The 22546-nt window shown below is 37.8% G+C and overlaps 2 protein-coding genes across 5 annotated transcripts in view; one reads left to right on the forward strand and one right to left on the reverse strand.

Moving 5' to 3' along the window:
• LOC140171204 (kelch-like protein 25) overlaps positions 1–17141 on the reverse strand; it is a 42706-nt gene extending 25565 nt beyond the window's left edge. For both annotated transcript variants that reach the window (XM_072194454.1, XM_072194531.1), the window contains exons 1-3: positions 17022–17141; positions 11251–11893; positions 10782–11042 (exon numbers count right to left, since the gene is read on the reverse strand). In XM_072194454.1, coding sequence (XP_072050555.1) covers positions 10782–11042; positions 11251–11874 — 885 coding nt within the window. In that variant the 5' untranslated portion in view covers positions 11875–11893; positions 17022–17141. The remainder of the gene's footprint in view (positions 1–10781; positions 11043–11250; positions 11894–17021) is intronic.
• The window catches only part of LOC140171366 (kelch-like protein 25), a 171084-nt gene that overhangs the window by 88502 nt on the left and 60036 nt on the right, over positions 1–22546 (forward strand). For 2 of the 3 annotated variants that reach the window (XM_072194790.1, XM_072194644.1), the window contains exon 1: positions 21775–21872. The exons of the other annotated variant lie outside the window; for it this stretch is intronic. The gene's annotated coding sequence lies outside the window, so the exon portion shown is untranslated. Of the gene's footprint in view, positions 1–21774; positions 21873–22546 lie in introns of those variants that run through there. 3 annotated transcript variants of the gene reach the window in all.

Here is a 22546-nt window from a genome sequence, read left to right on the forward strand (position 1 = left end):
TAAACACATGTTTTTTCTGTAATTTAAAAGGCCCGCCTTTTTGCGTGATTTGGCAGTGTCCCTAGTATATTGATTTTATGCTAATGCTGTTACGTAATCATGTGTATGATATAATTTTTACATGTGTTGTTTGAAAGACAAAGGTACAGTGTTTTTGTAATCATTGAGAAATGCCATGAAAACAATCCACATATGACGTCACGAGTCAACTCTTAAAACATACTGAATGCCCCTCGTATTATTATATATATATTCGCGGAGATTGATGATATCAAAAAACTATTATAGAAAGCAGTGATAAGTGTTCTGTAGTAGAAATTTTGAATTTTGATAATAAGTGGTTTTAGTCAGATGATATCGCATTTTCAATATTTATCATCCCATTTTTAGACCAACACATGGAATTAAGTTTATCCGTGTTCTCTACCGCTGTAACAAAATTGGTGTGTTTTATAAAAATGTACTTTTCTTCAAAACCATTTGAGTTAAAGACATGATTTTTTCACCAATAATAGGAAACATACTATCCTGTTACAGTAGGGTGATTCACAAAAAATGAAATTGGTATTTTTCAACGGGACACCCCCTCATTTTGTTCATTTTGGTAATAAAATTATACCTGCAAAATATGAAATAAATTCAAAAAGTTTAGGGGTGCTACCGGTCAATGAACTTTTGTACACAAAGTCAATGGGATTTTTTGTTAAAAATTTCAAACGCTTATTTCAGGGCCTAAAAAGTCTACCAGGCTTGCAAAACTGAAGTAAATGTTCAATGATATACCTAACTTTGTGAAAACATGGGTTTTACCAAATTAAAGTTCATAGTTGACTGTAATAATAAAAAATGTTTCAAAAGTGACAGAGGGAGTGTAGCTCAAGAAAAGAATACCCTGGGATATCCCCTGGAATCCCACCAGGCACCCCAAATTTATACCTTATTGAACTGAACTGTTGATAAAATAAAAAGATTAAAATTCTTTACATATTAGTTTACCCTAAGGCCAAACAAAAATAAAATTATGTTTCCGGTAACATGCTCTGAAAAAATTGGGACGGAAGGAAGGAAAAAAATTTTATTTTATAAAAAAATTTTATTTGCACATACTGAAATTTCGACTGAATTTAACACTTGAAGGCTAGCCAACAGAAAAACAGTATGACTCAGGGTCTCAATTGCAAAAGCTCTTCTCATACTTCACAAGTGTGCCGTACTGTCCAATATCATGTAGCTACCCTCTGTCATTCACTGTTCTTGTGAAAATAATATTTTGAAATGACCATAATCAGGGGTAGAAAAAGTAAGGAGTCCAAATGGACCCTCTTATCTTAAATCCAAAAAATTAGGGGTCCATAACCAAACTTTTGGGATCCAAAAATAGTCCAATATATTAAAAACTTGTAACCAGTTGATGACTTGAATGTGAAATCCAAGTGTAAATCAAACCAATTTTTTAAGTTTACCTGACTTGAGGATCAAATCTCGACAGAGGTTTCATGCCAATACAACATTTTACTAATTTGACCTCAGGTGACCCCTGATGACCCCCAAATGACCTTACCAAAATATGGCTCTAAATGGTGACTGTATCCACCAAGTTTTATGCCCATATGACAGTTTTTACTAATTTGACCTCTGGTGACCCCAAAATGACCTTCAAAAAATTTGGCTCTAAATGTTGACTGTACTAACCAAGTTTCAAGTCCATATGACAGTTTTAACTAATTTGACCTCTGGTGACCCCAAAATGACCTTCAAAAAATTTGGCTCTAAATGTTGACTGTATTAACTAAGTTTCATGCCCATATGACAGTTTTAACTAATTTGACCTCAGATGACCTCTGTTGACCCCAAATGACCTGAAATGTTGACTGTACTAACCAAGTTTCATGTCCATATGACAGTTTTAACTTATTTGACCTCAGATGACCTCTGATGACCCCGAAATGACCTTCAAAAAATTTGGCTCTAAATGTTGACTGTATTAACTAAGTTTCATGCCCATATGACAGTTTTACTAATTTGACCTCAGATGACCTCTGGTGACCCCAAAATGACCTTCAAAAAATTTGGGTCTAAATGTTGACTGTACTAACCAAGTTTCATGCCCATATGACAGTTTTAACTAACTTGGCCTCAGATGACCTCTGGTGACCCCAAATGACCTTCAAAAAATTTGGCTCTAAATGTTGACTGTACTAACCAAGTTCCATGCCCATATGTCAGTTTTTACTAATTTGACCTTTGGTGACCCCGAAATTACCCTCCACAAATTTGGCTCTAAATGTTGAATCTACACCTATCATTTCATGCCCATATGATAGTTTTTACTAATTTGACCTCAGATGACCTCTGGATGACCTTGACCCATTAGCCAATACAAACTTGTTTTGTCTCGGGTCAAGATACACCCACCAAGTTTTGGCCAAATAATAATTGCCCTTGTAAAACAAACTGGGACATCCCCATACCCCCAATTAACATGTGCTTAATATCTGTATCATCCAAGCATCCTCATCTCCAATGCAACGTTCACTATTTATCACTATGGAATTATATTTACATGTTGAAAAATGTAGGCCTAGGGTTGAGTTTCTTGACGGGATAACATGCAGGCATGGGCAAGCGGCGTGAGAAAATAAATGTTGGTTAATCCTGAAATCTGCCAGGTTAGTTATTTTAATTTTTGTTATTTCGGTGCTAACAAAATGCACAACTTCCTCAACGTTTATAAATTGAAATATTTGGACAATGAACAGTCTTTTATTCATACTTGATAGGGGTTTATCGTTGAGTGTCTAGGACAAGGAAGATTACACAATTTTTCGGCCTACATCATTTTTAGCATTTTAACTTTTTATTACTTGCTCTTTTTAATACGAGCTTTATGGGAATTAGTTTTACTATTACCGTTTTTATTAAATTTTTGCGGGTTTTATGCTACTTGGTTGGTTTTGTGCGGATGTTTGGTGCTTTAATTTTTTCACAGACAAAATAGTTCAGTGGTTTTCAATAGTTGTAGGCCTACTTAATATTACGAGTCCTGCTGCACGCTGTTTTCATAAAATAAAAAAAGTTGTGCATTGGCCTATATCGCGATAAATATTATCTATCAATATCAATTCAACTGTATTTCTTTAGTCATGGAATGGCAGAAAGTCGGGGGAAAAATAAAATATATGTGATTTCCAACAACTTCATGTCAGAATTTCGACACGGACGACTCTTGAAAAATTTTATTTTTCCAAAAGTGGCATAAAATTTTTTTTTGCGGCACCAAAAAAGAGGGACGGGCGGGTTACCGGAAACCGAATTTTATTTTTAGTAGGCCTAATGGTGATACCAGCTTTTGAAATCTTATGTAATAGTAACTATCAAAATCCATACATCTGTATCAGGGGTGGTCATTATGGCCATACCTGATGAAGAGTTGTATTGTTTGAATTGAATGACCACAGGAAGGATTAGATTCACCATGGTTGAAAAGAAATGTATATAAATTGGGGTCACAACATTGGATAGTGGCCAGTTCATAATATTTTGGCTGTTCCAGCAACTGCCTTGCCCCAAATGTAACAGTTTTCACAAAAATGCAATTTTCTGGAAAGCGAGTTAACATTTTACAATTTTCTTTAGCATTTATTTTAAGGACATTACTCACACTATGATCAAATATTTTTGGCACAATCAGGGAAAATTAACATGGCTTTTTTGTGTTGTAAAGAAAATGGCTCATAAATCCCATTGACTTTGTGTACAAAAGTTCATTGACCGGTAGCACCCCCTAAACTTTTTTGAATTTTTTTTCATATTTTGCAGGTATGATTTTATTATCAAAATGAACAAAATGAGGGGGTGTCACGTTGAAAAATACCAATTTCATTTTTTGTGAATCACCCTACTGTTACAGCTTACAAACACAAATTATTTAAATGTCGGTAAGTATTTTATTTTAATTTTAATTTGGGTACAGTTCATTTTAAATCACCCTGTATTTTACTTTAAATGCCTGGTTAACATGATTTTGGTGTGAACCAGGAGCCAAAATGTTACGACCATTGGGTAAATGGAGCCTGGGTGCCTGCTTATTTCCAGGTTTGGTGTTGCATATGAATTCTCCAGAATCAGACAGGACCAGTTGTCCCCGAAAATTGTACACAAAATATTTATAATCTTTTTTTTAAATGAACAATTTTGTAAATTTGCACAATACAATGTATGGAAACAATTTCTGTTTATAAAGAGAAACTTTAATATTTGACCACTAATGACTGAAACAAAATGTGAAGCATTTTTAACTTGGCCTCAGATGATCCCTGTAAAAGTTATTTTTCCAACAAGTTTCATGGAAATCCATATCTCATTTGACCTCAGATGACCCTGGATGACCTTATCCTGGGTTTGAAGTATGGAGGGCCCTCGCCTCAAAACCCCTCAAAAGTAAGCTATGGCCCTCAACTTTCCTATCACAGCAGGCACAGTGCATTATATACTACCCGGTACTTTACTTTCGTTGTTCCATACTTATTTTGGCCAAAAAACATCACAATTTCACCAAGACTCCTTTTAATTTAATAAACCTGGTGTGTAATAATTGTTAACATGAACTGGTGAAGTCATTTATATTTTGTAACCTGTTCTAAACAATAATACATTTTGTAATTAAAACCATGAAAAAGTGTCATGTTATTTTCGGAACCCTTGAAATAAGTGAGGACCGCCCAAGTTTCAGAGGCAGGGGTCTAAAGGACCCTTTGATTTTTTGCTTGTCAAATGTTGACAAAATGTCATAAAATTCAATAATATTTACTTATTTGACCTTAGATGACATCTTGAAATGATTGTTCCCATTGAAATTTCCATTTTGCGCAAGTTTCGTGGAAATCCAACTATATTTACCTATTTGAGCTCAGATGACCTAGCAAAATGTTGTCTTTCACTGCTACATCATATGACCCGGATGACCTTGTAAATTTTGGTACCGGTATTTAAACACTTCATTTTGACCAGGTTTCATGCAAATCCCACAATCCTTACTTATTTGACCCCAGATGACCTTGAAATTACCATGTAAAATGTTGGTCTTTGAACACTTTCCATTTGGACCAAGTTTCATGGAAATCCAATCTCTTATTATACCTCAGATGACCTTAAAGTGATCCTTAAATTCAAACTTATATCCTTAAACTCAAACCAGTACACCAATACATATGTACTTGCCCATAAACCCCAACCTGTATCCTTAAATCCCCATCATATACCCTTTAACTTTATCCATCCTTGAACCCTAACCATTGCTTTTTAGCGAGGGGGAAGGAAATAAGGAAGGAAGAAGGAAAGAAGAAGGGAAAACTTTTTTCATGAGTGCGGTTCTGAACCACCTACCCCTAGTGTGCCAGCGACATGCATGGGCCTACCTTTTTTCTCCTGTCCAAAATGACCTCCAACCTTTGACCTACTAATCTGTTTCTCATACACAAGTTGATAGTTCACAATAAAACCTGTTAAGGCATCAAAATCGGACTGGGCACTTTGCCTAGGAGCAACATTTGCAGAGACAGACGCACACATAAACATACATGTGTTGTACATTTATCATATAATCCGCTCATTGCTATCGCAAAGCCAGGAGGATAGAAAAGGTTTGTATCAGAAGACCATGCATACAGGTTTATACAGCTTTTGCTTTTCTTCAGGCTTTCTTTTTTCCTCTTTCTTTCATTCAGTCATCAGGAAACAAGGCGGTTCTCGAACCACGAGTCTTGCCTGCTTTCGCGATCGCCTGCTTTTACGATTACTTTTGGTAGAAGTAAATGAACCTGCAACAACCCATGGCGATTTGCCTGTTCAATTTGAGCTTGATTGGACCAACATTGGAATTTGACCTTTGATCCCTAAATTTTGGTGGGTCTCGGCTGGGCACAATTACCTGGCTGATGGTGACTGTACCCACCAAGTCTCATGCCCATCCGACAATTTTTACTAATTTGACCTCAGATGACCCCTACTGACCCCAAAACGACCTTCCAAAAATTGGGCTCTAAATGTTGACTGTACCAATCAAGTTTCATGCCCATACAACAGTATGTAGTCATTTGACTTCAGATGACCTCTGAGTGACCTCAGATGACCTTGCAATGACTGTCCAAAAAATTGGCTCTAAATGATGACTGTACCCACCAAGTTTCATGCCCCTGTGACAGTTTTTAGAAATTTGACCACAGATGACCCATGGGTGACCTCAGATGTCTCTGAAATGACCTTCCAAAAATTTGACTTTAAATGTTGACTGTAACCACCAGGTGTCATGCCCATGGATGACCTTCGATGATCCCAAAATGACCTTCCAAAAATTTGGGTCTAAATGTTGACTGTACCCACCAAGTTTCATCCCCATACAACAGTTTTTAGTAATTTGACCTCAGATGACCCCTGGGTGACCCCGAAATGCCCTTCCAAAAATTTGACTCTTAATGTTGACAGTGACCACTAAGTGTCATGCCCATACGAGTTTTTAGTAATGTGACCTCAGATGACCCCTGAGTGACCTTGGATGACCCCGAAATGACTTTCCAAAAAAATGACTCTAGATGTTGACTGTACCCACCAAGTTTCATGCCCATATAACAGTTTTAAGTAATTTGACCTCAGATGACCCCTGGGTGACCTTGGATGACCCAAAAATGACCTTCCAAAAATTTGGCTCTAAATGTTGACTGTACCCACCAAGTTTCATGCCCATGTGACAGTTTTTAGTAATGTGACCTCAGATGACCCCTGTGTGACCTTGGATGACCCCGAAATTACCTTCCGAAACTTTGACTCGAAATGTTGACTGTACCCACCAAATTTCATGCCCATATGACAGTTTTTAGTAATTTGACCTCAGATGACCCTTGGGTGACCTCGGATGAACCCGAAATAACCTTCCGAAAATTTTACTCGAAATGTTGACTGTACCCACCAAGTTTCATGCCCATACGACAGTTTTTAGTAATTTGACCTCAGATGACCCCTGGGTGACCTCGGATGACCCCGAAATAATCTTCCAACATTTGACTCTAAATGTTGACTGTACCCACCAAGTTTCATGCCCATACGACAGTTTTAGTAATTTGACCTCAGATGACCCCTGGGTGACCTCGGATTACCCCAAATAATCTTCCTAACATTTGACTCTAAATGTTGACTGTACCCACCAAGTTTCATGCCCATACGACAGTTTTAGTAATTTGACCTCAGATGACCCCTGGGTGACCTCGGATTACCCCGAAATAATCTTCCGAACATTTGACTCTAAATGTTGACTGTACCCACCAAGTTTCATGCTCATACGACAGTTTTTAGTAGTTTGACCTTAGATGACCCCTGGGTGACCTCGGATGACCCCGAAATAATCTTCCTAACATTTGACTCTAAATGTTGATTGTACCCACCAAGTTTCATGCCCATACGACAGTTTTAGTAATTTGACCTCAGATGACCCCTGGGTGACCTTGGATGACCCTAAATTACCTTCCGAAACTGACTCTAAATGTTGACTGTACCCACCAAGTTTCATGCCCATGTGTCAGTTTTTAGTAATGTGACCTCAGATGACCCCTGTGTGACCTTGGATGACCCCGAAATTACCTTCCGAAACTTTGACTCTAAATGTTGACTGTACCCACCAAGTTTCATGCCCATGACAGTTTTTAGTAATTTGACCTCAGATGACCCTAGGGTGACCTCGGATGAACCCAAAATAACCTTCCGAAAATTTTACTCGAAATGTTGACTGTACCCACCAAGTTTCATGCCCATACGAGTTTTTAGTAATTTGACCTCCGATGACCCCTGGGTGACCTCAGATGACCCCTGGGTGACCTCGGATGACCCCGAAATAATCTTCTGAACATTTGACTCTAAATGTCGCCCCCCCGTTCCATGACCCCACGACCATTTTAGTAATTTGACCTCAGATGACCCCTGGGTGACCTCGGATGAACCCAAAATAACCTTCCGAAAATTTTACTCGAAATGTTGACTGTACCCACCAAGTTTCATGCCCATACGAGTTTTTAGTAATTTGACCTCAGATGACCCCTGGGTGACCTCAGATGACCCCTGGGTGACCTCGGATGACCCCGAAATAATCTTCTGAACATTTGACTCTAAATGTTGACTGTACCCACCAAGTTTCATGCCCATACAACAGTTTTTAGTAATTTGACCTCAGATGACCCCTGGGTGACCTCGGATTACCCCGAAATAATCTTCCGAATATTTGACTCTAAATGTTGACTGTACCCACCAAGTTTCATGCTCATACGACAGTTTTTAGTAGTTTGACCTTAGATGACCCCTGGGTGACCTCGGATGACCCCGAAATAATCTTCCGAACATTTGACTATAAATGTTGATTGTACCCACCAAGTTTCATGCCCATACGACAGTTTTTAGTAATTTGACCTCAGATGACCCCTGGTGACCTCAGATGACCCCGAAATAATCTTCCGAAATTCGGCTGTACATGTTGATTGTACCCACCATGTTTCATGCCCATACGAAAGTTTTTAGTAATTTGACCTTAGATGAACCCTGGGTGACCTCGGATGACCCCGAAATAATCTTCTGAACATTTGACTCGATGTAGCACCCCAAAGAGACCATTTTTGACATAAAACCTATTTTAGACATTTTTTTGAAAAAATGCTTCCTTCACCCTAAAAAGGTGGTTTTAAATGTTCAGTTTCCAATCCTTTTGTATGAGAGACATTCTTCAAAGTCTTTTTTTGGCCTAATAACTTGGCCTACATGACCGAAATTGATATATATAATGCGCAATATAAAAACAATATTTCATTAAATTTTGACCCCCCCTCAACTTCGAGTGTGTGGGAGGGGGCCACATGGGGGGGTACTAGTGTGCATGAAGACTACATTGTATGATAGACCATTTTTGACATAAAACCTGTTTTAGACATTTTTTGAAAAAATGCTTCCTTCTCCCTAAAAAGGTGGTTTTAAATGTTCAGTTTCCTATACTTTTGTACATGAGAGACATTCTTCAGTCTTTTTTGGCCTAATAACTTGGCCTACATGACCCGAAATTGATATATGTAATGCAAATATAAAACAATATTTCATTAAATTTTGACCCCCCCTCAACTTTGAGTGTGTGGGAGGGGCCACATTGGGGGGACTAGTGTGCATCCTCTGGTCATACTACCCCCTACCACATTATGTTGACCGTATCCACCAAGTTTCATGCCCATACAACAGTTTTTAGTCATTTGACCTCAGATGACCTTGACGCACTAACCAATACAAACTTGTTCTGTCTGGGGTGAAGATGCACCCACCCACCAAGTTTGAAGAACGTGCGACCCCTAGTCTCTGAGAAAATAGGTTTTTGCATTTTATGCATAAATTATGCAAATGAGGTACTTAATTACCATATTTTGCCCTGAAAATCGAATCAGGTTGAGATCCTCTGGTCATACTACCCCCTACCACGTTTCATCATCATAGGGCTTAGGGATCTTACGAATCCCCCAGATACAGCTCCACAAGGCGGATTTCTTCAGATTTCCAACCATATTTGTAGAATCGTTCCGCATAAATTATGCAAATTAACAACTAAATCAGGTGATCAGCAGATGTGTACCATAGCTGCCACCAGGTTTCGTTACCATGCGCCCGACGGATCTTGAGATAGTCTGTCCACAAACTCCGCTATCAATTTGCGCTGATTTTCGCATAAATTATGCAAATTAGCTATGTTAGTTTGCATATTTTTCACCGAAAACATACTGTTACTGGAGCAAACTTGGATACCCTTCCTCCCACCAAGTAGCGTCCGCCAGAAGTCTTACGGTTCCCCAGATACAGCTCGGACGGACACACATACATCCACACACATGCCCCCACACACGCACGGACAGACAGAAATAGTGATTACTAAGTCCCATCCTGAACAAAGTTCAGGCGAGACAAAAAATGATAAAATATGGCCACAAAGTGGCAAAAAATTTGGCCCAAAAATGAAAGAAAGCATTTGCACATTTCACATAGCCTTTTTCAACATTTCATCCATTTTCATCTGAGATAAACCTAATTTGTTTTTCTTATTTAATTCAGAGGCAGGGTTCGGTTTTTAAACTGGCAAAAATGGCAAAAACTGGCAAAAACTTACATATAGTCAGTCAAGTATTAAAAAGTAACACAGAAAGCTCAAACAGTAACACATAACATTTAATGAATCATTTGACATATTTTTTGTCTCATCAAATCCTTAAAATGAAAACGTTTTGGATTTGATATGACACATATGCACTACGTGCACTAGTGAACAATGAAAATCCATACATATAATTTCTTAAAATGTTACTTATAATTACCAAATCTTGCCGTATTAAATCTAGGAAATTATTTTTGTGTTACCAAATCTTCCCGTATTAAATCTAGGAAATTGGTTTTGTGACATAATAATTTGTTTTGAGATGAGAAAAGTGAAACATTTATCAGTTTTTAGTTTTTGCCATTTTTGCCGGCAAAAACTGTTTTTGCCAAGTGGAAAAAAACGTTTTTAAACCATGTTTTTTTTCCACCTGCGGCAAAAACCTGCTAACTGTGTTCAGAGATTGCGTTCCTTACACCTTTGTCCTTACACCTGTGACCCATCAAGCTATTCACAATCACCTCACAGACCAGGAACGTGATTTTGAATACTAACAGATCGGCAAACAAAGGCATACAAAATTGCAACCTCACAAATATGTCAATATGATGATACGTACTGTTACTGTATTTCTTGAAGCAAATAAATCTGGACGGCTTTCAATCAGTGGGACATCTGCTTCATCCTTGGTAGCATTCAGCCTAATAACCTCCTCTACCATGTCCTTACACTCTGGCACATCTAGGACCTCTTCACCAAGGATCTGCTTCAGATTCTCAACTTGCACCAACCCAAGACGGGCCTTCTTCAGAAGGTGCACTACACTGACTTTGCGTTGTTCCCAATCATACTTTAGCCAGGCTATCACTACTTGTAGAATCTGTGTAGTTATAAAATATAATTGAATAAATAATAATACACAACATATTAGGCTGGACAAATATATTGATGTGTTTCCAGTCATCGTACTGACTCATCCTCAACCCTGCCAACCAAAACCTGGATCCGTCCTACATGTATATATACACAAGATACCATGCATACCATTTAATAATTGTTAGCAATTTGATTGCAATTCAAACACCAACCTGTTCTTCAGTACATGTGTCCGTCTCAATGTCATCATTATCCATCATTTCCATCAGAATATCTGCAGATGCATTCTCCAAAAATACTTCAGATCTACCACACTCAGGGAAGTTCTGAACAAGGTGCTCCTGATACAACTTGGCAACATCAGACAGACTGTCATGATTGCATGATATGGACCACACCTCAAAGCAGTCATCAATGGAGAGGTTCTCTTTAACATCACAAAGATACTCGGCACACAATTTCATTGCATCTGTTAACATCATATAATTAGCCATTCTTAGAATCCCAGCAGCTGTTTGGACAGAGAGAGTGAAATATCCAGTGTAAGCAAACTCCAGTAGCTGCGTGAAACAATCCTCAGTTCCAGGAACAGTCACCTCCCTCATTGCACTCTCTTGAAACCCTGATGAAAACATCCCTTCAAAGTAGTCGCTGGCACAACTTAGAACAGCCTTATGGGCAGGAAATCGTTGATCTCCTACGACAATGGTGACATCGCAGAAGGCAGACTGTTGTCTAAGTTGGTTGAGTCCAGATGAGAGAAGAGGTGGGTATGAAGGATTGCCTAATTTCTTCAAATGACAATTGTTATCCAATCTTGCCGCCATCTTGTACATGCATCAATTCAAATATCTCCTGTGCAGAAGTGAAATAATGAAAAGACATCAAGATAAATTTTCTATATATAGTTATCTGCTCTCACACACAAGGAATACAACTCCCACAATTAGAATATCCCCTTTTATGGGTAAAGTTGGGACATTGTACACCATGTATAGTCGTCTTGCTCTAGATGAAAAAGAATATTTATCCGGGACCAATTACTAGTAATTACCCCCTTTGGCCAAATTCACTCCCAGCTGGACAAGCCCACCCCAATGATAAACCACAGTAGCCAAGCCAAAAGATAGAAAATTGTTATACATAATGGTATTATGAGATTTACTCATTTTCAGCTTTTTGCGTGAGATTTATTACCTGGGCGTGAGATTTTACTTCCTTGGCGTGAGACCAGGAAAAAGTGACCCAATGCGTGAGACTCATGGCCAATGCGTGAGAGTTGACAGCCCTGGTACTTAATAGTAAGGCTCTCACCTTAGAATAGGTAATTATCAGCCGATTGAATTTTCGTGCAGGAACCCAGGTACCCGTAAAAACACAAAACAATTAAATTGAAACACATTGTTATGGTGAAATTTGGGCCCCTTTTTGGCCGACTGATCAGTTCCCTAGACTTCAAGTTCAGAACTAGTGGTGGCACAGTGAATGCAAATGAGCATGTATGAGATTCGGGATGCAATTTGCTTTCATGCAAAACCCACCAAGTACAAACTGACACCCTCACGTGCCGCCCAATCAATCTCGAATTTTTTTAAAATCCCATAGGGTAATTGCCGAAAAACAGCTTGTGCCCCCCCCCAGCAGTCCCAGTGGCCCCAATCATGGTTGGTGCCCCCCCCCCCCATGTGATGACCCACACTACACCACTGAAGCACACATTACAATTTACATGCACATTAACAGACAATTTTTGCCAGGCTTATTGATAATAATCGTATGGTATTGCATATCGTATGGATTCCCCATCTCTCTGCCCCTCCTCTCCCTCTCTGCCCCTCTCTTTTTTCCTCTTTCTCCATCCTTTTTCCTCATTTTTCCTTGCACTAGGGGGCGGGGGCCCAAATAGGCAATTTTTGCCAGGGGGGCACTTGCCCCTGCCCCCCACGGCAGCTACGCCACTGCTGTGCACATTTAGTATGATTAGTATGATTTCGGTCAAATTTTAATTTTGTTATATTATTTGCCAAAAATTATCACATAAGGAGGTTTTCTGATCATTTTAAGCTGGCTGAAATAATGAGGTAAAATTAAGAAAACCACTTGGCCACTTAGGGTTGGTCTGAACCCTGGAATTATGGAAACTTTCGGGCGTCATAACTTCTAAATTGTTGGTCTAAAGTATGTAAAAGTATACATATTTAGAATGGCAAAGACTTGATAAGTTCATCTGTGAGGTCAAATTTGGGCCAAAATGCCATTTTTTGCCCCAAATCCCAAAAATAATGTTTTTTGGCCCACTTCTTTTTCGTGCATCGTAACAAAAACATTCTTGGGCCAAAACAATTTTTTTATTAATTTTTAAAAACTAGATCAAAATATCTAGGACCCATTTTTTTATTTTTTGAATTTCGACCAACTTTGAGAAATTTGCACCAAAAATGGTCAAATTTCAAATATTTTTGGTGAAATTGGTCAAAATTCAAAAAAATGAAAAATCGGGTCCTAGATATTTTGATCTAGTTTTTAAAAATTAATAAAAAACATTTTGGCCCAAGAATTTTTTGTTAGGATGCACGAAAAGAAGTGGGCCAAAAATCGGTTATTTTTAGATTTTGGGCCAAAATTGCATTTTGGCCCAAATTTGACCTAGATGAACATATCAAGTCTTTGCCATTCTAAATATGTATACTTTTATGTACTTTAGACCAACAATTTAGAAGTTATGAAGCCCGAAAGTTTCCATAATTCAAGGGTTCAGACCAGAGGATGATTTAAGCACTTCCCAGCATGTCTTGCGGTTAGCACAGCTGTGTTAGTGAACATGACACCACTGCCCGCCCACTGCATACACACGTGCATGGTTAAATTTGAATTTGGACAGATATATTTTACAATAAAAAACACCTTCAAAAAGTTGGTCGATTTCACATTTTATGTTATCTACAGAAGGTGTGAATTATCCTTCATGCATACATCACTTTAGATCTGAAATCGACCAAGTAATAATGACACACAGGCAATTCTAAAACAATGGGATTTGAAAAGTAGAGTGGCAGTTGAAACTCTAGTGATAACACTTTTACAGTGCATGATGAGGCTTCCTTAAATCATCCTCTGGGTTCAGACCAACCTGAACTGTGGAGCTGTATGGGGGAACTGGCAAATAAAACTGGGGATCTCCGGTTTGATTATAAAAACTCTTAAATTTTACTGTAATTAAAGTACTTCAGGCTTCGTTTTTCTGTGGTCTTTCACATAGTATATTTAGTACACCTTCGGACATTACAATCATGCAATTCAATGCAAAAAGTAGAAATCACACATTATGATTTTAAGGGGTGGGGTATGAACGTTTGGACAGTATTTATTTTGGGACATTAGAGCACATCAGACATATCGATTGCATTCTGAATACGAAGAATGTCATTCTGATATCAAATAATTTTGATTTTTGAAATTCGCAATTTAATTAATACACATTTTATGGCAAATCATTAAAATTGATATTTTTGATATTTAACAGTACTTGAAGTAAACTTTATAAATCTGATGATTTATACTTAAAGTGTATGTAGGTGGGATGAAAAGCCGACGATCAATTGAAAATTTTGACCTTTAGATTATTGAAGATATGGATTTTTTCCCCAAAACACCAAAAAAATTAGGTCATTTTGGGAAAAAAATCCATATCTTCAATATGAAAGGTCAAAAATTTCAATTGACCGTCGGCTTTTCCTCCCTGCTACATACACTTTAAGAATATATCATTAGATTTATATAATTTACTTCGAGGACTGTTATATATCAAAATTTGAAAAATATCAAATTTTTATAATTTGTCATAAAATTTGTATTATATTGTGATTTTTAAAAAATGAAAATTATTTGATATCAGAAAGACATGCTTCGTATTCAGAATGCAATTCGATAGGTCTGAGGTGCTCTCATGTCCCACAAAAAATACTGCCGAAACACAATAAACGCTCATTTTGGATCCCTTAAGTCAAGTAAGAGCTATTCAAAAAGAAAAGGGGGATCATCGCTGGTCGGTTATGATATCTGCAATCAATGCCGTCGCTAAACCATTTTCTCAGGGGGGTGTCAAGAAATAAATTTTGCTGGTATATGGCCTGACTTACTTTTTTTGCTGGCCCTTTGCATGCAAGCCTCAAAATAAGCAGATCTGGACCATGAGCAGGGGGCGGCCAAAACGAGGGGTGGCGGAAGAAGGGGCGGCAAAACAAAGGGGCAGTTGAAGAAGGGGCGGCAAAAAGAATTAGTAAAGAAAAAAGGACGGAAAAAATTTGAAAAGTATATAACGTGTGTTTAGGGCGCTAGCGCCTATAATCCTTTTTTTTTGTGCTCTTCACTTTTTCAAACTGCCCCAAAAAAATTGGGTCAACCTTTTCTTGCTGTTGACTGTTGAGGAAGGGTGGCAAAATTGAATTTTCTTCAGCCCCGCGGGGTAGGAGTGGCCACGGTACGCCTCTGTATACGCGATGGTTAACGCTGTCAAAGGAACTTTGGAAAAAATTATGGCTATTGCCAGGCACCATCATGACCATGGGCACACTCCGCACAGTTTAGACTCGCTTGCCAGTCCTATATACGCCGTACCTATGTATATTTAGCAGAGATGTCAACAAGTCATTTTTTGCAAGTCAAGTCCAAGTCACAAGTCCTTTTGTCCAAGTCCCAAGTAAGTCAAGTCATTTTGAAAAAGTTGCAAGTCAAGTCACAAGTCATCAAATGGCAAGTCAAGTCACAAGTAAGTCACAATTTGTCACAAGTCACTACAAGTCTATTCACCAGTTGGTCATGGTGTGATTTGTTGATGGGTATTCAATATGGCGGAAATCAAATTGAGTTTCGGAGTACAGTACTAACAAAGTCTGATACACTAATCACTATAATAGTGAAGCTTATTTATAATTATATACAATGGTCACATTGGTAGTTCAAGAACAAGTTATAGGCCTACTAATATTCACAAATTCTACGGTACATCCATAAATTTCAATTTACAGGAAAGTAACCCCAGACTTGCGTTTGTGACAAGTCATTTTTGTCAAGTCCAAGTCCAAGTCATTTTGTCTAAGTCACAAGTAAGTCAAGTCATTTTGCAAAAGTTGCAAGTCAAGTCACAAGTCCCAAAAATAGTGACTTGAGTCAGACTCGAGTCCAAGTCACTCGACTCAAGTCTACATCTCTGATATTTAGGACTGGCTTACGCCATTTTGGATGTCAATGGTAAATACACACTTAATGATTCAATGCATGACCTCGGAGTTACCTGCATGACTTTGGCGGGCTATTTTGCAACAGTCATGTTTGCACATGCCATGACATGCAGGTACTTTTTTTTTTAAGTCCTAAACAAGGTATAGCAGTCGTTGATAGGATATGCAGCTTATAGAACACGGATAACCTCTATAAAAGTGGTACCAACCTTATTGTGCTTTTAAGACTCGGTTGAAACAAAATTGGCTATCTTTTAGAATACCCTACCATTTTTTACATTCACAGTGTACATTGTATGTGTATGGGTCGTTCATAAAAGACCCCCATTGAAAATCTACAGTGGTAGGGTATTCTAAAAGAAATCCACAAAATTAAGGATCCAATGCATTTTAGTGTCCAAAAAGGCAAAATTATCGTCAAAATTCTGCCGAAATCTGCACCCTTGCGAAGGGTTCAGAATTCGAATCGGGAATAAAAATATCCGATCTTTGCGATCAACATTATTACATTATTACCAAACAATATAGAATTCGACATCAATTTCTCAAACTTTTATTGATGAAATATGCTCCTATGACAATTGAGAAAGTACACAATTCAATTCCCATTCAAACGCGTGGGAAACTGAAACTTGAAAGTGCACTAGCACAGTTGTTGAATTTTGCAACCTTTTTTTACCGTCTTGGCAATCATGAAAATATCAAAGTTTTACAACTCATATACTCTTCAACTTTTAACTTACATATGCTTGTCATCAAATCTACAAATCACGGCTTGGAATACCTGGCAAATTCCTAGTTATTCTGGGATTTCTGGCAGCTTCGTATCCCGACATGTGGCAACTTCAGACTTGCGATAATTTTTCCCGGCCAATTATGAAACGACAGCTCGTAGCCCTTGTGGCGCTAATTGGCATAAGGGCGCACATCACTATTATGTAAATCATGCACGAATATGTTTTTTGCTGAACCATGAAATGGTATCAGCCTATTATGTCCCTTACTTACTTACTTGCTTACTCACTTACTTGCTTACTTACTTACTTACTTACTTACTTACCAACCATTTGGTCTAAAATGGACATATCTTTAAATGCCACGAAGGTATGAACCCCCAAGTGGTGTCAAATGAAAGAGAAAGAAGTAAAGAATATGATAAAAATATTTCCTAACGTCAAATGTCATCCAAGGGGTCACAGGGGTCAAAAAAGTTCATTTCAACCAAAAATGCTCCAATTAAGCTGAAATTTATATGCAATGATCCTTATGGCATTCTAAACATGTTTAAAATATTTTAATATTCATTTAAGGTCATTAAGGGGTCATAAAGGGGTCAAGTATATAAAAATGGTTCAATTGAGCTGAAATTTAAATGCAATGATCCTTATGACATTCTAAACATGTTTAAAATAATTTAATATTCATTTAAGGTCATTAAGGGGTCATAAAGGGGTGATATATATACATGTACCACAATATACTGCCAAAGCCCCATGGTTCAGCTATGGTGCGGTAACCGCTCTAGTTATGTTTCAATGTTTATAATTTTTATTCGTTTCAGCAAACAAATTAAAAAAATAAGAAAATCAACAACAAATCACAGATGCACGAATATGTTGAGCTACACCATAAGGGGTGGTGCAATAATTATGTGGATTGTACCCCCGGGTGGAGAAATTTTGGCAGGCCAAAGGGGGGGGGGGGGGGAAGCCTTTTTTGGCAGGGCGAGAGGGGTTCAAGCAATTTTTGATAGGTCGAAAGGGGGGCAAGCGATTTTTGGCACAGATTTTATCTCGTGCATATCAGAAAACATTAATAAAATAAAAATTGTGGTTTTATTTTTAAGCTTGGCATACTTTTAGGAAAACAATTGCGAAGTAAATCTAGCATGAGTGAAATTAGAAGTTTTCACAAAGTCATGCCAATAAGGTGCCCCGCCGTTGCGGGCGCCCCAAAAAGGCTCTAAAACTGGAGTTAGGTTACCTTGAAAGAACTTTTTCTGCCTCCGCAGGAGGTAGTATGCTTTGAAATTTACACCTAAAATGCCGCACATTGCGCGGCATGTAGGCCGATTATACAAATTTATATTCTGACAAGTACTCTAATTTCCGCCCAATATCGAGAGCCCAATATATATCCCCCACCTCTTTGCGCCATACATAAATTCGCCTATCGCCATTTCCGAATGTTCAAAAGGTAATCACGCTTCCTCAGCATGTGCAATAAATTAGCATTAAAATTAATCTTATTCTATAGGATTCTAGAAACGCCTAGCACGTGGCGCCAATGGCGTGGGTCTATCAAGTTAATGAATTATGCATTAGAATATTTTCAAACTCATATGTTGTATAATTGAAGACCGAATTAAAAAAGACTAGCTTGCGTATCCCGTCCTGTAAACCAGACCAAAAATGCCATACTGCGCAGGTCAGCAACCAATCACGGCGCGCCTTTGTCATGACGTCAGACGCAAACTAGTCTTTTTTTAATTCGGTCTTTAATTATAGGTTGTAGCCTCAGCGCTCATCAGCAGCCACACCACCTCAATGCCTTCGGTGTGATCAGCAGCTTTATCGTTGAAGACAAGTTGGAAAACCGTTATGCTGTGGCAATGGGAATACACCTCAAACAAGGTTTAATTTCATGATTACATGAAACCTGATTATTAATGCAAAAACTTTGGCTGGAGAAGTTGAAGCTGACGTTCATGGCGACACTTTGGATGTGATAATTTGACATCATGGATTGTTTTGTGCAAAATTGGAGGTATTTTTGTGCCACGGCGAGTCAGCAGACCGACTGGCATGCATGCTAGGCTCGACTAGGCCACAATCATGATCCGATGCATTCGAACTGCAATGTATGGTATGATACGCCTAGCCGCGCCTATGGCCGGCTTCATTGCTGCCCGGGCATTGCTGTTCAAATACATGTACTAAAGTATTGCAATTTTATTGCGTTGATATAATTCGAATAATTCGTTTTAAAGTATTTGCTTCCCCAATTCCCATGCGTGGTTGTGTTTTATGTTCTACTGAGTACTGTTGCAATATTTTTGCATGCATACCCATGACCGTTTCAAGACTTTGACTGAGAAATTTGCTTTTTGTTTGTTAAGATAAAAATAAAAATAAAATGCAAGAATCATCTTTCCCCACACAATACTTCTTACAAACAAGGTGTTGATATTGGCCCTTTCGATGCAAGACAAAGCACAAATGAAGGAAACAAAACAAAACAATAATGTTTTTGATTTTTTATTCAATTACACATACAAAAGCCTGAGTAATGACCTATAAAAAGACCTCCCTAAATATAATAATATTAATATTATTTTAGTCCTGAATACAAAATATAATAAACAAGCATTAAAAAAATCTGAAACGTTACAATCGTAATTTTCAGTCAAAAAATCCACGAGAAATGACTCTTGATACAACTTAGGCATATATGCATTTAAAAACAGAAACGGCTGCCTGCATCTGGAACTCTTCATATCTGAAAGTTTGAAGGTCTTATTTCATACATCAGAATTATCTGCAAGATTGCAAGATGGCTTTAGGTGACCGTTGCCCTATTGGCTAATGCACAAATTTAGATTTTCTTTCTATTTAAATAATATGTTAAAGCTTATGCCCTGTAGATTACATTCGGTTCTTGAGATATGGCCTGTCAAAATGGTGCGAACCCAAAACAAAAAATTGGCAACAACTTTCTTTTTATTTTTGATATTTTTGACAAGTCCAGGTGCCAGATGATTTTCTAATTACATGTATGAATTATGCAAAGTAAAGATTTCAGATACAATTAAAAGAGCTATAGTAGGCCTACTGAGGCATGGTACATGGGTAGAACACACACTGTAGACCTACTACAAAATTACGGTTGCGTTTTGGCAAATTTCAATTTGCATAATTAATTTGGGCCACTTATTAGAAAAGTTGATTAGGGCCCTAATTAATTATGCAAATGGAAATTTGCATGGAAAAAGGCATTCATGGGTTTTATATCTTATTTTGTAGCCGATCTGAACATTCTACTTTGTACAATTCTTGCATATATAATTAGAAAATAAGGCCTACCTGACATCATTGCATATCAAAAATAAAAGAAATTTGTTGCCAACTTCTTGGTTTCGCGCCATTTTGACAGGCCATATATTTTGGTAACCGAATATCCGATTAAAATAAAATTGTCAGTCTTGTAATCAGGAGAGAATGGACTCACATATTTCAATCAGACAAAATCTATATCCAATAGCGTTACCTTAAAGCTAGCATTATAAGTGTCTCCTTAACTAATAACAAAAGGTGCCCACTGGTATCTTGGAGGCATTGTCTTTTTTAAAGACATTTCTTGTTTCAATTGACCAATGGATATTGATAGTCTGAAACCTTAATGATTAAGAATTCAGAGGCCAGGTCTTCTTTTTCGCTATGATTACATAAAAGACTCGAGATATTGCATAATAATGATGACGTCAGGCATCAAATTTTTTGGTTTTTGCATGAGAACATTTATCTTTCCATTCCAATTTATTTGGAATCAATTTGATATACCAATTTTGGTTTTAATTTTGTTTTTCCCACACGTAATCATGCATAACTCGTGAACACAAGATTAGAGATTTTGGGTAGATATCTAGTGAAAAATGTTATAAAATGATGATGCTAGGATCACGAAATACTTCTTTAAATTTGTTTTGTTTTAAAAATGGAAGAGACAAATGTAGTAACCCGCAAAACGAATGCAGTCAACGCACGCAAGAGTGGGATATGTAAAATTCCGAACATTTGACTTCATTTGATTTTGAATTGACATCACTAATACTTCGCTTCACTTTTACTTTTTATCTGCCCCCTGAAACGATTGCGTGTACGCAGGAAAATTTGAATACTACTAATTAGTTATGATTTTATGAAACTGAAATGTGGCCTGAAAAAATTATTAAAACGGTCAAAAATTGTGACTTTCGCCGCATGGCCGGGCGCACAAAATGATCTATCGGGGGGGAGGTGGTTAAATTGGTCGATTCGACTTCCATAAGACGGCGCCCATGACACGTGCCCTCCCCGTTCCCCCCCCTCCAACCTACGGCACTGACCAACGGTTAAGGCTAGCCAGCCAGATCTGGATCACAGGAAACACAAGAAATGGAGCTAAATGGGGACTCACATTGAAGTAAGAGTCGATATTGTCAAACTTGAATTGAGTGTCTCAATAAACACACAATAGTTAGGCTCACTGCACACCTCCAGGCAAGGGGAAGTTCATTCAGTGAAAGATGAACAAGATTGATGATGCAGCGGAGATGAGTGTGAGTTCATGTTAAAATAGAACACCTGACTATTTAGAGTCATGTCACCTGATTATTGCAAGGATCGACTTTCGGAGCCTCCCCCAAAAAAAAAAACCACCCAATTTATAGTGTTATGCGCCCTTATCCCAATCAGCGACAAAGGGCTACGAGCTGTCAATTATGCATTTCATGATTTTGTCTGGGATAAGCATGGTTTGAACTTTGTGGAACGGGGAATTAAATTTGCCAGGTATTTTAGCCGGGATTTGACTTGTAGATTTGCTGATTAACCCATGTAAGTTAAAGTTAAAGAATGTATGAACTGTAAAACGCGTACATGAGTTTTTTTGGCGATTTCCATGATTCATTTATATATTGAAGACAGTAAAAAAAAGTAGCAAAATTCAACAACCATGCCGCAAATACATGTGAATAAGCTTAGCCTTATCGCTCATTCTACAAAATCCGGTGCCAATCCACTATAAAAATTCAAAAGATAAAAGTTGTTCAAAAAGACCTGCTGTTGTGTTTTTTAAGAGTAAATGTATCACTACTTTCAGATGTAAAAGATTGCCAACACCACTTGTATATTTTTCTTTCAGGAAGTCATCATGTTTTTTAACACTAAAAGTGAGTAAAACTCAATGTAATGTGAGCTACGTTACCGACTACAAAGTGGACTGGTTTTACTCAATCCAAGGTCATAAAAAGCAAACTAAAGATCACTTGAGTGAAATGTAAAAGGGCCAGAGCCAAAAATGGTCATCACTCAACCTAAAATTTAGAAATTGTCACAGTCCTCCCTTGTGAATTTCTCCTCTGGTTTAATAGGCTACATGTACTAACCAAAGATTATGAATCGGCAAAAAAAAAGTAAAATTTGCCTGTCAATTTCGGACTGCAAGCAATTAAATACACATGTAGCGCCCTCTTGGTGTGGCGGGACGGAATTGCTAAATTTGATGTTAC

This window comes from Amphiura filiformis, chromosome 1 (genome assembly GCF_039555335.1).
Source record: "Amphiura filiformis chromosome 1, Afil_fr2py, whole genome shotgun sequence".
In the NCBI taxonomy this organism is placed as follows: Eukaryota; Metazoa; Echinodermata; class Ophiuroidea; order Amphilepidida; family Amphiuridae; genus Amphiura; species Amphiura filiformis.